The 13,692-nt window shown below is 50.4% G+C and overlaps 1 protein-coding gene across 2 annotated transcripts in view; it reads left to right on the top strand.

The window, feature by feature from the left end:
• The window catches only part of Oatp30B (Organic anion transporting polypeptide 30B), a 253,853-nt gene that overhangs the window by 202,662 nt on the left and 37,499 nt on the right, over positions 1-13,692 (top strand). For both annotated transcript variants that reach the window (XM_050171658.2, XM_050171656.2), the window contains exon 4: positions 12,416-12,949. In XM_050171658.2, coding sequence (XP_050027615.1) covers positions 12,656-12,949 — 294 coding nt within the window. In that variant the 5' untranslated portion in view covers positions 12,416-12,655. The remainder of the gene's footprint in view (positions 1-12,415; positions 12,950-13,692) is intronic.

Below are 13,692 nucleotides of genomic sequence, written 5' to 3'. Positions count from 1 at the left end.
TTATCGAAATGCGGCCGCCGCTGTCGGGATTCAATCCCGCTACCTCGCGTGCTTAGCAGCGCAACGCCATAGCCGCTAAGCCGCCGCGGCGGGGAATAACGATATGTTCCCGGGATGGCATCGAACAAGAGGGGATATCGTACCTTTAAGTAGAAAAAGACAAACAAACATTTGTCCACCACCTTCAAAGGTCCTTTTTTACTTAATTGCCGTTCTGGCTCTTTCAGTTGTATCTTTCCAACGTGTGCCAACCAATAAGTTGACACATGCTCGCCTCGCTCGTCCGAGAGGAAGAACACTCCGCCGAAGAGCGGCAGTGTGGTGGACACCATCGTGAAGAGAAGGCAGGGGGGAGAAGGGGGGGGGGGCGAGACAGGCCGTGACGTTTCTCTATCGATCGCGCGCTCCCGCGTGTATTCGAACGCTTCCAGTCAGCTCGTGCTGCTATATGGGCGAAAGGAGGGAAAGGAGGCTTCACCGCCGTGCGCCGGTGCTCTTGGCCCCCGTGAAGAGCACTGGGTCATCGCGCATTCTTTCTTCCACTATTTCTTCTTCGCTATGCACTTGCGGGCCCGGGTTCCTCTTCACTTCGTCGCTGTCTTCCTCCGCTCTCCGCATCCTCGTCGAATGTGTCAGTCAAGTATTATTTCTCTCTCTCTCCACACACACACACACACGCACGCACGCACGCACACACACACACACACACACACACACACACACACACACACACACACACACACACACACACATATATATATATATATATATATATATATATCCCCTTGCTGGGAGGTTTTGGTGGCTCTTCCATTGTTTCCTCCTTGCTATACGCGCGTACGACCCCGGATTTCTCTTTCCTTCGTCGTTATTTTTTTCTCTCCCCGCTCCCTATTGAGATCATCATCAGCTACCTATTTTTATGCACACACGAAAGCCTCTCCTATTCGAATGCATATTTTAAAAAGTATCTATCTATCTATCTATCTATCTATCTATCTATCTATCTATCTATCTATCTATCTATCTATCTATCTATCTATCTATCTAATCTACCTACCTACCTACCTACCTACCTACCTACCTACCTACCTACCTACCTACCTACCTACGCTCCCCTGATGAGATATTCTACCTCCCCTCGGGAGATATGGTGCCAAACTCGTGCTCGAAGCCAAGGTCGCTCTCGCCCTACTGCGCTAGACGGTTCTTTAGAAGAGAGACCGCATGCCGGCGACGAGGCTGTCGTGCGCAGCTGCCGCTGCCCGTGAGGTTTTCTTTCGAAGCAGATGCTGGAGGAGCGAAGGTGCTCGGAGCCAAATGAAAGCACCGTAGATGGGGAAATTATCGCCGCGGCCGAGTTCATCGACTTCTACGATATATGGAAGCTCCGCGTTATTATTCGTGATTGCGTGTACGTGTCAGAGTACGCTGACGGGACGTTGAGGTCGTCTGAGCATCTAGATATGCGCATCTACATATTCGCAGTTGGTCAGACATACGGACCAAATTCAGTCAACCAACCAATAATTTTATTTCGTCTGTTTGAACAGACAGACACAAGAGCGGCGGACAAAAGCTGCCGTTCGGCGGCTGCGAAAAATTAGCCGTGCGGCACTTCTGCGCACGTACTTATGTAGTGCATGGTGCGTGTGTAGTGTTGATTTTTTCTGTGCCGTCTTGGCTTTCGTACTTTATTTTCTTCTACTGTGAGTACTTTGCTACGAGGTTTATATATTGAAGCATAGCCGGCTGCTGTGTTCTCGTTTCTAAATGAACGCATCTTTCGCTCCTTGCGCGTGCGTCCGTTCAGTTCGGCAGTTCCTTCTTCTTCTTTTTTTTAATGGTTGGCAGTACGAACAAGCGGTAAACTGCGAATGATGGGCCTGTCGTGTCCAGAACGCGCAACCCGTCCTTCTTTCACTATGTTCAAATCTGCCTCTGGTACTTCTAGAAGGTGTCCTTGCTAAAGGAAGATTGTCTGGGCACCAGACAATTGCTTTGCTGGGGTTCGTATTAAAGTCGTGCTAAAGTGGAAGTCGAAACGTGATCCTAAAGTTCCTTAGTTTTCCTTACCGAAGTTTGCAATCTTCCTATCTGTCTCCTAGTTCAGTGGAACTTTTGTTTTGAGGAAGCGTATTCGGCTCTTCGACATCATAGTGTTATTAAAGACGAGGGCGAAAGAGAGTTACTGAGTTCTACAGGTCAGCCCTGTCCACCCAAGCGTACGATGATGCGTGATTTCTTAAAGGCGGTTATCAAAGCAATCTCATGTGCAGGCTCGGAATGATGGGTCATTCTTTGGAATGGTGCAGTTGGGCGCGAAAATGGCCGCCTCCTGGTTTGATGGGTGCCTTCACACAATGTAGTACTAGCATGCAGTGCCACGTAAATCGCAGCGCACCCGCTGCTTTGCGATTCTGTTTTCTTTCATTTCTTTTCTTTTTTTTTGTCGTGTTCTCAATGGTGGCGCATCCGTCTCGGTCACATTTCGGTGTTATTTCTGACATTCTCCTCGCAGTTATTTTTTATTAATATATTTTTTGTCTAATCCTTTCGTATAGGGATAGTCAGCAGATTGAGCCGTGACTCTAACCGTGTTTTGCTATTCCGACCACTTATTACACCGTTACCCTGCCCCCTCTGGTGGCCGGCGTTCGGGTGTCAGCCGTCGGCTAGGCAGATTTCCTCTTCCTTCCTTCTTCTAACAACCGTAAAACACGCGCACATACACGCAATAAAAAAACGAAAAGAGGAACGTGAGTTGTCGCGTCACTCAAACCACAACGAAAACTTTCCAGATACCTATTATTTGTCAGGGTCGCCCACTTCGTGACTACGATTGAGCCAACAAAAGCAAGGACGAGGCGGGAAGAAAAGCAACCACGGCCGCGGTGGTCAGAAGAGCTTGCGCACTTCCCTCATGTGTGTATTTTAGGTGCGTGGCCGTCGGACTGGAACGACGCTTCTTTTGTCATCCTTTCTGTGATTGCTGTTATTACATACCTGCCGCTGTGGCAGCTATATAATAAGCTCCGGCACGACGTCACCGCGTAGCACGCCGTTATCGTGTCTCCGAAGCAGCATCGGAAGCCACGTGAGCACCATTAACGTCGCGTCGCCGGTAGTCGTTAACTCGCGCTTCGCTTTTTTTATTTTTATCTTTCTCACATCCGGCCCCCTGGCGGTTGCTAGCGTGTATATACCCAAGTTTACGCCCTGTGTGGGTGCGTTGTTTTCTTAATTTTTTTCGTTTCAGTTAGTGAAGTCCGCAACGTTTTGTCGTACACCATGTATCAATCACTTTCCGCGTGTGTGTCGTAACCGAGCGCTGCAGGAATGTCGTTTTCGGTTCTTTTTTTTTTTTTTTTTTTTCTCATGTGTGCCCTACATTATCAGATCCGGTGTGGTACTCTTATATAACTGGTAGTTTGATGCTTCTGTCGCAGCTGCCGTGCAGCTATCTGAATGTTAGTCTCAACGCCGGACGTACGCTGACGGTGGTCGCGTGTTGAAGTATTGGCTAGAAAACATGGCCAACATTGGAACGGTTAGCGCTTCCGTCACATGCCACTATCGGGCCGATGTTGCTGCCAATTTCTTCTTACAGTGTCCCAGTTTTGGCCCAACCTTGGTGGGCTAGCTAGCCGAGTTCGAGGAATTATTGTTGAGAACATTGATCACACATTTCCGTCAACTTTCTGGGTTGCTTCCCCTTCTCAACTATGCCAATGCTATACATTCTACGATTTGTTATTAATTCACGAGGTCCCACGTATCACTGACAGCAGGGCCAGCCTGCAGGCCCTGCTGTCATGTTGTACGAACGTAGTGCGATGTTTGGCCACCGAGCTTCTAGTGCTTATGCGGGTGTGGCGTGCCAATGCGCAACGCCTGAGCAATATCAAGGCGTAGTTGAGGGCTGCTGTAATGGTTGGGGTCGGGCATGAAATAGATGGTAGCTGGTCCATGCCGTCGTCCAACTTATCCACGCTGAGGACGTTGTTGAAGGGAGATACTTGTTCTCATCGAGAACGAGGAATATGGGATTTATTTTACAGTATCTACATGAGAACGTTGCAGTTCATCAGTCTAGCATGACTGAAAGAGGAATGAACACTCAGCAGCCGCGCCACGGCTGCTTATAAACACTCTAACCTCCCTAGATCTCTAAGTGAGGGAAAGCGGCCGTTCAACTGTCGACCAATTCGGAGCGTCCAAAGTCATCGTAACCGACCCGCCTTTGAGGGGGAGGGTTTACACACTCACTACCGCACAGGTTTCACTAACCACACCGAGGTGAGAGGGATCTCGCAGACACGGGTCTTGCCCTGAGCAGGCGCCTCGTGGTCCCAGAGTTGACCCCGCAGACAGTGGCCGCCGCGTCTGTCCATTGACTGACGACTTCTAAGACCCGTGAGACGGCGCTGCAAAAGACCTTCTTCTAGGAGTTCCACCGCTTCAAACAAACCGTGACGGTGACGGCGAATCCACTAACAATACTTGGTCCGCCGACTGCGCCTGGACATGGTAGCGCCGACGGGCTGGGGACTGTCGTATCTTCGTCCTTTCAAAGCCAGTCGCCGCAGTAGACATGATGGCACCGTTCGGTTGGGGACTGTCGCTTCCCCGAAGATCGCCAGCCTCCGCAGGTCGAACGTAACACTGCGTATTCGTTTGTGCGCGGCCATTCTTTCATTTTTTCTTCCCTGGAATGCGGCTGCGGCAGGCAGAAATCGAATGCACGACCTCGCACGCAACTACAGAGAGCCATAGGCTCTCTGCCCGAGCGGCGCGTGATATCTCCTGTAGCGTCGAGTGCTTTAGTTTAGAAGTAACATGAACTGAACTAGCCTGATGAAACCGTTCTAATAGACACATTGACAATAGACAGTATGTAGTTCTAATAGACAGACCTTTACCTATCTCACGCCAAGACAAACGCCTGGGCCGGCGTTTCACAATGAAGCCACTTCGTGCAGACAAGGAGGTCATTGTCAAGCTTTGTGTGTGCGTGTTCTTTCTCTTTTTTTTTTCGATCGCCCCAGACCTTGGGCGCGCGGGGTTATTCAACCTCCGGCTCTACCGCGATGCCTTCAAGCGGGTGCCGGGCGGCGGCCCCCTGTTGACGCGGTGCGTGGGGGGATCTGGTCTCGCTTAAGCGATCGTCAATCAACCTCAGCCGCGCCAAGCGGCCCCTTTCGTTTGCGTCACACGGTCGCGCCCTCTAGGGAACTCCCCCGCAAGCCGTATCTCCGGATGCACTTAGCTTGTGTGCACACATCTACGGTGCAACGGAGCCGTCGTCTACCCTACACACTGGCAACGAGTCCCCATTGTACAGCAGGCTTGCGTATATATGGCTGCACGCTTTCGCTGTGTAGGATTCGATCGATATTGGCGGCCACTGTTTGCGGTTCCACCATTATCGGCGGGTCCGACAGGGGGCAGAAAAGGCGATTGGAAATGAGACGTATTGATCGGATAAGTGTCGCCTAACTTTTTTTATACCGCGTCTTCTTGACGTCGCTGCGGCGCGTGCGCCTTTCTTATCGCTTTTGGAAAAGTTCGGAAATTACAGAGCAACGTGGAGCGATTAAGAGTTGCCCTGGTGGGCAGTAACAAAAAATGGTTGCACAATTTAGGGGTTCGTTACACTCGCGCAACGCCGACCGCTGCGTGTGGATCTCATCGCCCAAGCAGAAGCGGCGTGACGCTTGGGACCCCTCGGCGCGAAGCGGCAACCGCATGGAGCGTATTTGCGGCGCATTTACCGCGTATCTACGGCGTACTTGAGGCGTTGGTGTCGCCCAGTGCTTGCGCAATGTTTTTTGAGGACGCGTAGTTACAGTTACGCGGTCATCGTGGCTGGATTGTGTGCCACGGTGTCTCTCCGTCACCACGCGAAACAATAATTAGCTGAAATCTTGCGCAGCGGGACGTCGACACGCCGACGCCGCGCAAAGCTGTACGCTGAAAATGTGTCGCGAATACGCTCCATGTAGTTGCCGCTTCTGACGTGATATCGTATTCTTTGTAAGTGAAAGGAAATATCAAAGTGATTGAATTAGTACTTTTATCTTTAAGTCAGCAGGCCAATGAATGAATAAATGAATGAATGAATGAATGAATGAATGAATGAATGAATGAATGAATGAATGAATGAATGAATGAATGAATGAATGACACGGGGAAGGTTTCAAAGGCAACTGAAGGCAATGCGATGACGCCCGGAACAGAAATATGCATTTACGCAACTTCGAAGTCGGCAGCTGGCGAAGGCTGTTGAGCTTCGAGAACAGAGTGGTTTTTGTTTTTCTGCGCGTGTTTTTATGAGGAGGCAGGAGGCAGTGTCTAGGAATAGCAGAAATACGCCGAACGCGTCTAATATGCACTTGCGTGCCAGCAGCACCCATTCCAATCTTTGTCTAGAATTGCGCAATATCCTTTCTTGCTCAACGGCCACGGCGCTCATGAAGAGGCCATCAAAGGAAACGCCGCGGCGAGCGCGTTCAGCGTGTGCCTATACTTATCGGCAAGACTCGGCGGCCTTTACAACATTTCGCTTATTATTCGCGTGCGTGCTTCGATCGATGTTTTAAAGTCTGCTGGCTTGCTTGAAGCCTTGCTCATGAAAGACGCAAGCGCGAGCGCGCGCTTCTCTCCTATTTGCCCGTCATCTTCGGCGCAGCTTTTTTTTTTTTTTTTCTGCCTCCAGCGAGGGCGCGTTCCGCTAGATGAAATTGCGTTTTGAAGTGGTTGAAAGAGGGCGAGGACGTTGGCGCGTGAATACAAGTGTGTACGGGCACGATTGATGACGCGCGCGATGGAAGTCGTCAAGCAAGAGAAAGAACGCTCCATTCTTGCCGCGCATATATACGGCTTGTCTTTGTTGCCATGGCTTCGAATTAGGGCGAACCTCCAACTAGCGGGAAGTTCCGTTAAAAAAACTTTTGAAATATCCTTTATAGTGGCGACCTTTACAAGGTCGACCAGCCGTCTCTCCACTGTTGCTCTGGTAACCTTGAGAAGGCGTTAATGGCGAAACGGGGAGACCAGTGTGCTTCCGTTCGGCGTTGTTCGAGTGATTATACGCGGGAGGTCCGGGAACGAGCCTTTGAGGTTGCATCTGGCCTGTTGCGCGATGCTGTACTGGATTGCTGTACTGTGTGCTGTACGATGCTGTACTGTGTGCGCGTTTGTCCTTTTTTTTTTTTTTTAATTTCGAAATGACAAGCTTGAATGGACAGTGTTTTGCGTATTGATCTGAGGCAAACGCCGGTGACGTCACGACTTGTGGACGCGAAAGCCATATGTGCTGGGTATCCATGTCGTTCTGATTCGCGCGCTCCTTTCTTCTGGCCTGAGAAGTTGTGTTGTCCGATAGCACTCGATCCTCGTAGAAACGCTACTTCTGCGTCTTGATTTTTCCATCGGCTGTTTTGAGCATTTCACAGGCGGACAACCAAATTTTACCGGTATCAGAGGGCCTGCGTATTCGAACGACATCGCAGTCGAATATGACGTGTCTACGCCTGAGCGAAAGTCCATGTAAAGAGCGTTCGGGAAAGCTGGCTTCTCTGCATTAAGAGACCTTGCGAGGAGAAGCGAGCTTGTTTCTTGCTCTCGCATTTCTTTTTCTTTTCTTTTTCTTTTTTTTTTTTTTGCAAAGAAAGCGGGAGCACGTTCTTCCGGCCGTCGATGTTCCCGTCTAGTAACGTGCCTAGAAACTGTCGTCATCATATCGTCGTGGCACCAGAACTAACTTTACCGAAAGCTACACTTTGTTCGTTCCGACCGGATCGAATCACGATATGGTATACACCTGATCCACAGCGTGCCGTCGTCGGCTTTGAACACCGTAGGTCCAGCTGTTGGCGTTTTTGGACGGCGATTTCACGTTTTACATTGAGCTATGCTCTACAGTTTACCTGTTGTATAAGGAAGAAGACGAGCACTTGTTCTAAGGGCATCGCGAACAGTTCGCGCGTAGTAGACGCTCGAGCTTGGTGTCAGCTCAACGTAAATGCAGATTCAATTAACCTTGTTGCACTGTTCACATCCGGGTATACTCCCAGCACACATGAAAGGACGCAGGCGTTGCCGCGCGGTACACCGTACAGGCATCGTTGCGCAGTGCAGCCGAGCGTCTTTACAAGGAACACCTGTGCAACGAAATGACCTGCATAGCGAAATAAAGTAATGCTGTCCCGGTTCTATGGTGAGCTGTGCGGTTCTCCGCCTTTACAACGAAGTGACCTGTATAGCGAATGATTTCGGAGGCCCCAAGCACACCTTTTTGAAAGGGTGTGCATTTCGTCTGCTTTTCGCCTGCTTGGGCAGACGAAATGTTTGCGGAAAAGAAATGAGGCGCGTGCCGCATATTTTTTTCTTTTTTGTCAACGTTGTGTGTGCTTAAAGATAACGTTTAGCCTATCCTCCAGTTCCTCTTCCCATTAGAGCGAAAGCGTGCGGCGTTCTTTGAGCTCTCTCGTCAGCTTCCCCCGTCGATCACGAAAATGCGTCAACGCGCGCGTAACGTGCCCTACTTCGGGCCAGTGAATGAAGCGCCTACTCCAGCGACACGGGATGGCTTCCCATAGCCGTTGGCCAGCCGCACCCAATGCGCGACGGCATAACACCGCAACCCCAGAAAAGCCTTCACGCGCGAAACACAATGGACTCCCGGCGTCCTTCGTCCATTCGTCGCCGATTCCGCAAATAGACGACGGTATATATACCTCACGTGACATTCTCCCCCCCCCCCCTTTTTTTTTTTATTGCGCCTTATTCTCTGCCAGGGTTTATTTACGGGCGTCCGACGACAGGAAGCGGCTTTTGTGTACACGGAAACCCCGCTCATGAGGGGGGAGCGGGGGGTGTATGGTGGTCCTCGCAGGCTTTTTTACGTCCGTACTATATGCCGCCCCATCCCATTCGGCGCACGCATGCATGCGAGCGATCCCGGAAGCCAAAACGACGCCGTAAATTCCGGTGCGCGGATCTGCGGCGTTCGTGCAAGAGCACGCACTGCCGCTCGCACCATACTTTATGTGTGTACATGACGTATGAGCGCGAAAGGCGAGACGGTTGTTGTGGAGAACAATAGCTTCAATTACGGCCCTGGTGCCATTCAGGACGGGACGCCTTTCTGTTTCTTCTTGTTCTCATCGCTCGTGGTTTAGTTCCCTCCACCCTTTTATTTCATTTCATTACATTTCATTTCATTTATTCAACCTTAAGGGCCCGAAGGCATTACATCAAGGTTGCACAGCTTCATAAGAAAGTAACAGTAAATAAGTGTACATTTATTGTAACAGGTACCAAAAATAGAACATTACATAAATAAAGAAAGATCAAGGAACATACAAACAATACCAACGAGGCGACAAATAAATAAATGAGACGAGTGTGGTACTTAGGCGGTAACGTTGGCATTCTCAAAATCGTTTAGTTTTTCCCCAAATGTTTTGCGGTCGCTGCACGAGACAATATTATTCGAGAGTGCGTTCCAACGTGTTACGGCCCGGGGGAAGAATGAGCTGCTCATCGCCGTCGTCCGACACTTTATTGCCGCCAAGGGGTTTCTTAGTTTTCCCACGCATAAGCACCACGTAACCCTTGCCACGCGTATGCAACTTGTCCCCTCTATGCAACTGCGGCTGTTACCAGGCCTTCTGCGAAATGAAGAAACAATGCTGTGCCGCTTACGCTTGGGCGTCGCATTCACCAATGCATATACGTTTTTGATTGGAATGACTGATAGCGCCGACTGTAATGCCTGCGGTGCCGAGGGAACTATAGAACATCTACTGTGCTACTGCCCATCTTTTCAAAACGCGAGACATGACCTCTGCACAGCTCTCAATCAGCTAGAGAGAACACCGTTCACCTTGAAGATCTTGGGACCATGGCCTCGCATATCGCAGCTACAAAAGGCCACAAAAGCTCTTCTGCGATATTTGAAGGCTACTGGATTGAGTCAGCGTCTGTGATCCGAACTGAGTGACCGAACGATATACCCAGTAGACTTTCTCTTCTTTTAATCTTTCCGTCCCCTTTTCCCTTTCCCCAGTGTAGGGTAGCCAACCGGGCTCAGTCCTGGTTAACCTCCTTAGCTTTCCTTTATCATTTGCTCTCTCTCTCTTGTCCCGCGTATGTCACACGCTTTTATGAAATACGGACATACGGACTTTTATGAAATACGACAGCGCCGACGCCCGAGCGTCGGCGCTGTCGCGCAATCAAACGTTGAACGCACGGAACAGTGGAAGGCGATTTCATTAAAAGCTTGCGCACTCTGCACGTTGGCCGCAGAGTACAGATGCAAGCACGGGTGGAACACCGACTCCGCTCATCTGGAAGGGACATCTGGTAGGGACGAAAGCGTTAGAAGTACAAGACGTTAAGTCCTCCGAACGCGTTTGTAACACTGGCCTACTTAAGAGATGTGTGCACTCATTCCGTCAGATGACGCCTTATGAAGCTTCTTTTTTTTCGGCCTTTGTGCTCTTCGCGTTCGTTTGAGCAAGGTTTGAGAAACTCTTTCGGACAATCACTGTGGTAGTATAACCTGGATTTGTCTTCTCTCTCTCTCTCTCTCTCTCTTGCTGAACGTCGAATCTTCGTGAAGCACTGTCTCGTAATCACCCGTGTTATTAAAGTGCTTTTCTTTCTTTCCCCCCCCCCTTTTTTTTTTCTCTTCACCGCGCGTTTGGTTCAATGTCTCTCAAATGCGCACGCCGCCCCGTAAGCCAGCTTTTCTTTCCTCATCCGATCCCGTCCTGAACGTAATGTTGTATTGAGCGCCCTCTCTGTCCGAAACGACCCGATTGCGCGCGTCATTTGCTGTAATGCTCCTGTTGCTGGAACCGAGACGAAAGCTTGTCCTCCTTCGTGCCGCTCTGCCTGCTCAGTCGACGCCGTTTGGGTCGACGTTTCAGCCTTATTCTCGATCCTCCCCTCCTTCCCTTGTTCTCTTTATTGGGGCTCTTTTACCTGGTCTAGAGTCTTTAAAGGAACATTATAAAAGGAATATTAAGTTGGGTTCTCAAATTAGGCTTCTTCAATAGCGAAGCGGCTTTTCTTACGGTGATAGGGTAGATTGGCAAGTCGGCAACTACGAAGAAAACAAGGTAACGTATGGCGACGCCGCACCTAAGTATGTACAGCAGCTCGCCGTGACGTAGCAGATTTTGACAGCGTCTCCACGAGTTTAGTTATAGTCGCTTGCAAAGAAGGATTACGCAGTGCTCTAAAGGGAGGGAGTCAACGGTTCGACCGCAGGTTTCGAGAACTTTTCTTTCGCCACAACCCCGGCCCAGGTACGAAAAGACGCGTCGACATCCGTGACGTCAAGTCGCACTGACGTACCGGGGCGAACATATATATATATATATATATATATATATATATATATAGTGCGAGAGAGAGAGAGAGAGAAAAAATCAGCCCTTTTCCGCGATATGAAAGAAAATCGAGTTTTGGAATAACAATTCACCGTTGCTCTTTTGTGCCCGTTTAAGATCGCTCGCTCCGCTGTCACCTCTTCTGCGGCAGCCAGCGGATCAACGTCCTCAACAGCTGCGCGTGCGGTCGCTGCGTGATCCAGTTTTTGAACGCTCCGCAGTTTCGCCTGCTCCTCCTGATTGCGTTCACAATGGGGAACGAACTACATGTACTCAAAATAGCCTATCCGTTCACGTGTTTTGCCGAAGGCTTGTTTACAAATGCCCGGATATACGCACTGTTTCTCAGCAGTGTATATCCACATGTCTAATTCATGCACCCTAATAAAAAGACATGCACTTATTGAGTTGATTTGCCTCTTTCTCTCGCGTTTTTCTCGATTTGATTCCTCAGTTTTAGAATTTGCCCCGGTTTATTTAGCGTTTCTTTCGAAACGTGCCCAAATCGGAAATCTGGGCCGGTATAATCTAAGGACTTCTATCAGTCGATTATTTTTTGCGAAGTCTTGTCGCGAAAAGCAAAAGATTGGAACGGTGACCGTCACCAACATCATAGTTTCGACTGACTTACAAGAGCCGAAACGTTACTAGTGCTATCGCTACTGATGATGATCGTTGGATTTTATTATCTCAATGGCCAGGTGTGGCCAAAGAGCGCCAGGTATTATCACTACTACTGGTAAATGTTCGTTACTGCTATATCTTTTGTAGTTTGCGGACCTTTGTTTATTCTCTTACACCGAATGAATCCCCTCCAACATAGGTAGGGATGCTTCTCGTTCGTTCGTTTTCACCGGTGCTTCTCTAATTCGAGGTTTTCGTGAATAGCCTCGGCACGTGCTACATGTGATGTACACACTAAGCACAGATTATTAATCGCTCATGTGTTAGTACACTCCTCGATTCACAATGCTTTTTCCCGTTTCTTTCTTTTTCTCTACCACCAGTTGCCGTGAAGCTCGCAGCACCCGAAGACTACAGCAGAGACGGCAGCGGCGGTGCCAGCTGCAGCCATGCGGGGTCGCGTCGGCGGCTGCCCTGAGACGAGAAGGCCGGGAGTCGTGCCGGCGGCTCTGCACTAGGCCCTAAGCGGCCGCCCCCCCTCCCCCTCCCTTACCCCCTCCCCTCCGCACCTCAACCCCGTTTCCCGTACCTTCCCGCTGCTCCCCCATCCGACGACACTCACGATGACGTCCAGCTGCCTCGACCTGAGCGCCAAGATGGCGCCGTGCTTCATGAGCCGCGACGACTCCCACTTCACGCCGCACGGCTCGCTCCAGCAGCAGCACCAGCAGCAGCCCCACTGGGCGCGGGGCCACCGGCGCACCAAGAGCGCCGGCAACTACGGGCCCCGCGACCTGAGCATCTACACCACCATGGGCCTGTACGCGCACCACGGCACCACGCTGCCGCCGCTCGCCCAGTCCGAGTCCACGCTGGCGCTGGCGCCGCTCTACGAGTGGCAGCAACGGCACCACCAGGTGGGCCAGCTTCTTCGATCGGTGGACGATGTCGATGAATCAGTCGATGAGTCAGCCATTCAGTCAGTCTATGGTCCATTCTTGTCTTCTTGTCTATATTCTTGTCTTCGTTGCAGTCTTATAGTCTTGCCTAGCCCGGTCACTCCAGTCCAATCTAGTCATGTCGATTAGCCTATCGGTTTAGTCTTTGCGCCTAGACCAGCCAGTCCAGTTACTTTAGCCAGTCAGCCTATCAGTCTATATATATAGCTCAGTCAGTAAGTTAGTCAGTTTTATAGTGTAGTATAAGTGCAGTTTAGCAAAATCATTTCCAATCCAAACAGAAATTGTTCAGAAGTAATCGGAGTGTGATGCTGTCTTGCTGATGTCAAACGACAGCTTCGCGGTGTAGACCTGCTGATGTGCTGCTGGGGGCACTTATTGGTTAAGCCTAATGGTTGATGGGCTGGGAGTTGCGTGCGGGTGCTGTGACGTTGCACTTCCTTCGGCATCGGCCCGCGCTGCAAACCGCATTAGTAAACTCGCGAGCACGCGTATCGTCCACTCGTATCGGAATTTGACGACCGAGTCGTCAACTTTGATTGCGCCGTCTCCGGATATTCTCAAGTTCCGGCACGTTGTCGAATGCGGCATCTTGTCCGCTCGGATTGGCCCACGGGGCTGCTACGGCCCCTCTGATTGGCTGAAAACGCCAACATGGCGGAATTGACAGCGTCCAGGATAGCACCCCGGGATTGCCCCAG

Source organism: Dermacentor andersoni, chromosome 6 (assembly GCF_023375885.2).
Source record: "Dermacentor andersoni chromosome 6, qqDerAnde1_hic_scaffold, whole genome shotgun sequence".
NCBI classification, from domain to species: Eukaryota; Metazoa; Arthropoda; class Arachnida; order Ixodida; family Ixodidae; genus Dermacentor; species Dermacentor andersoni.
The sequence above is the reverse complement of the archived record's forward strand: the minus strand, read 5'-3'. Positions and strand labels throughout refer to the sequence as shown.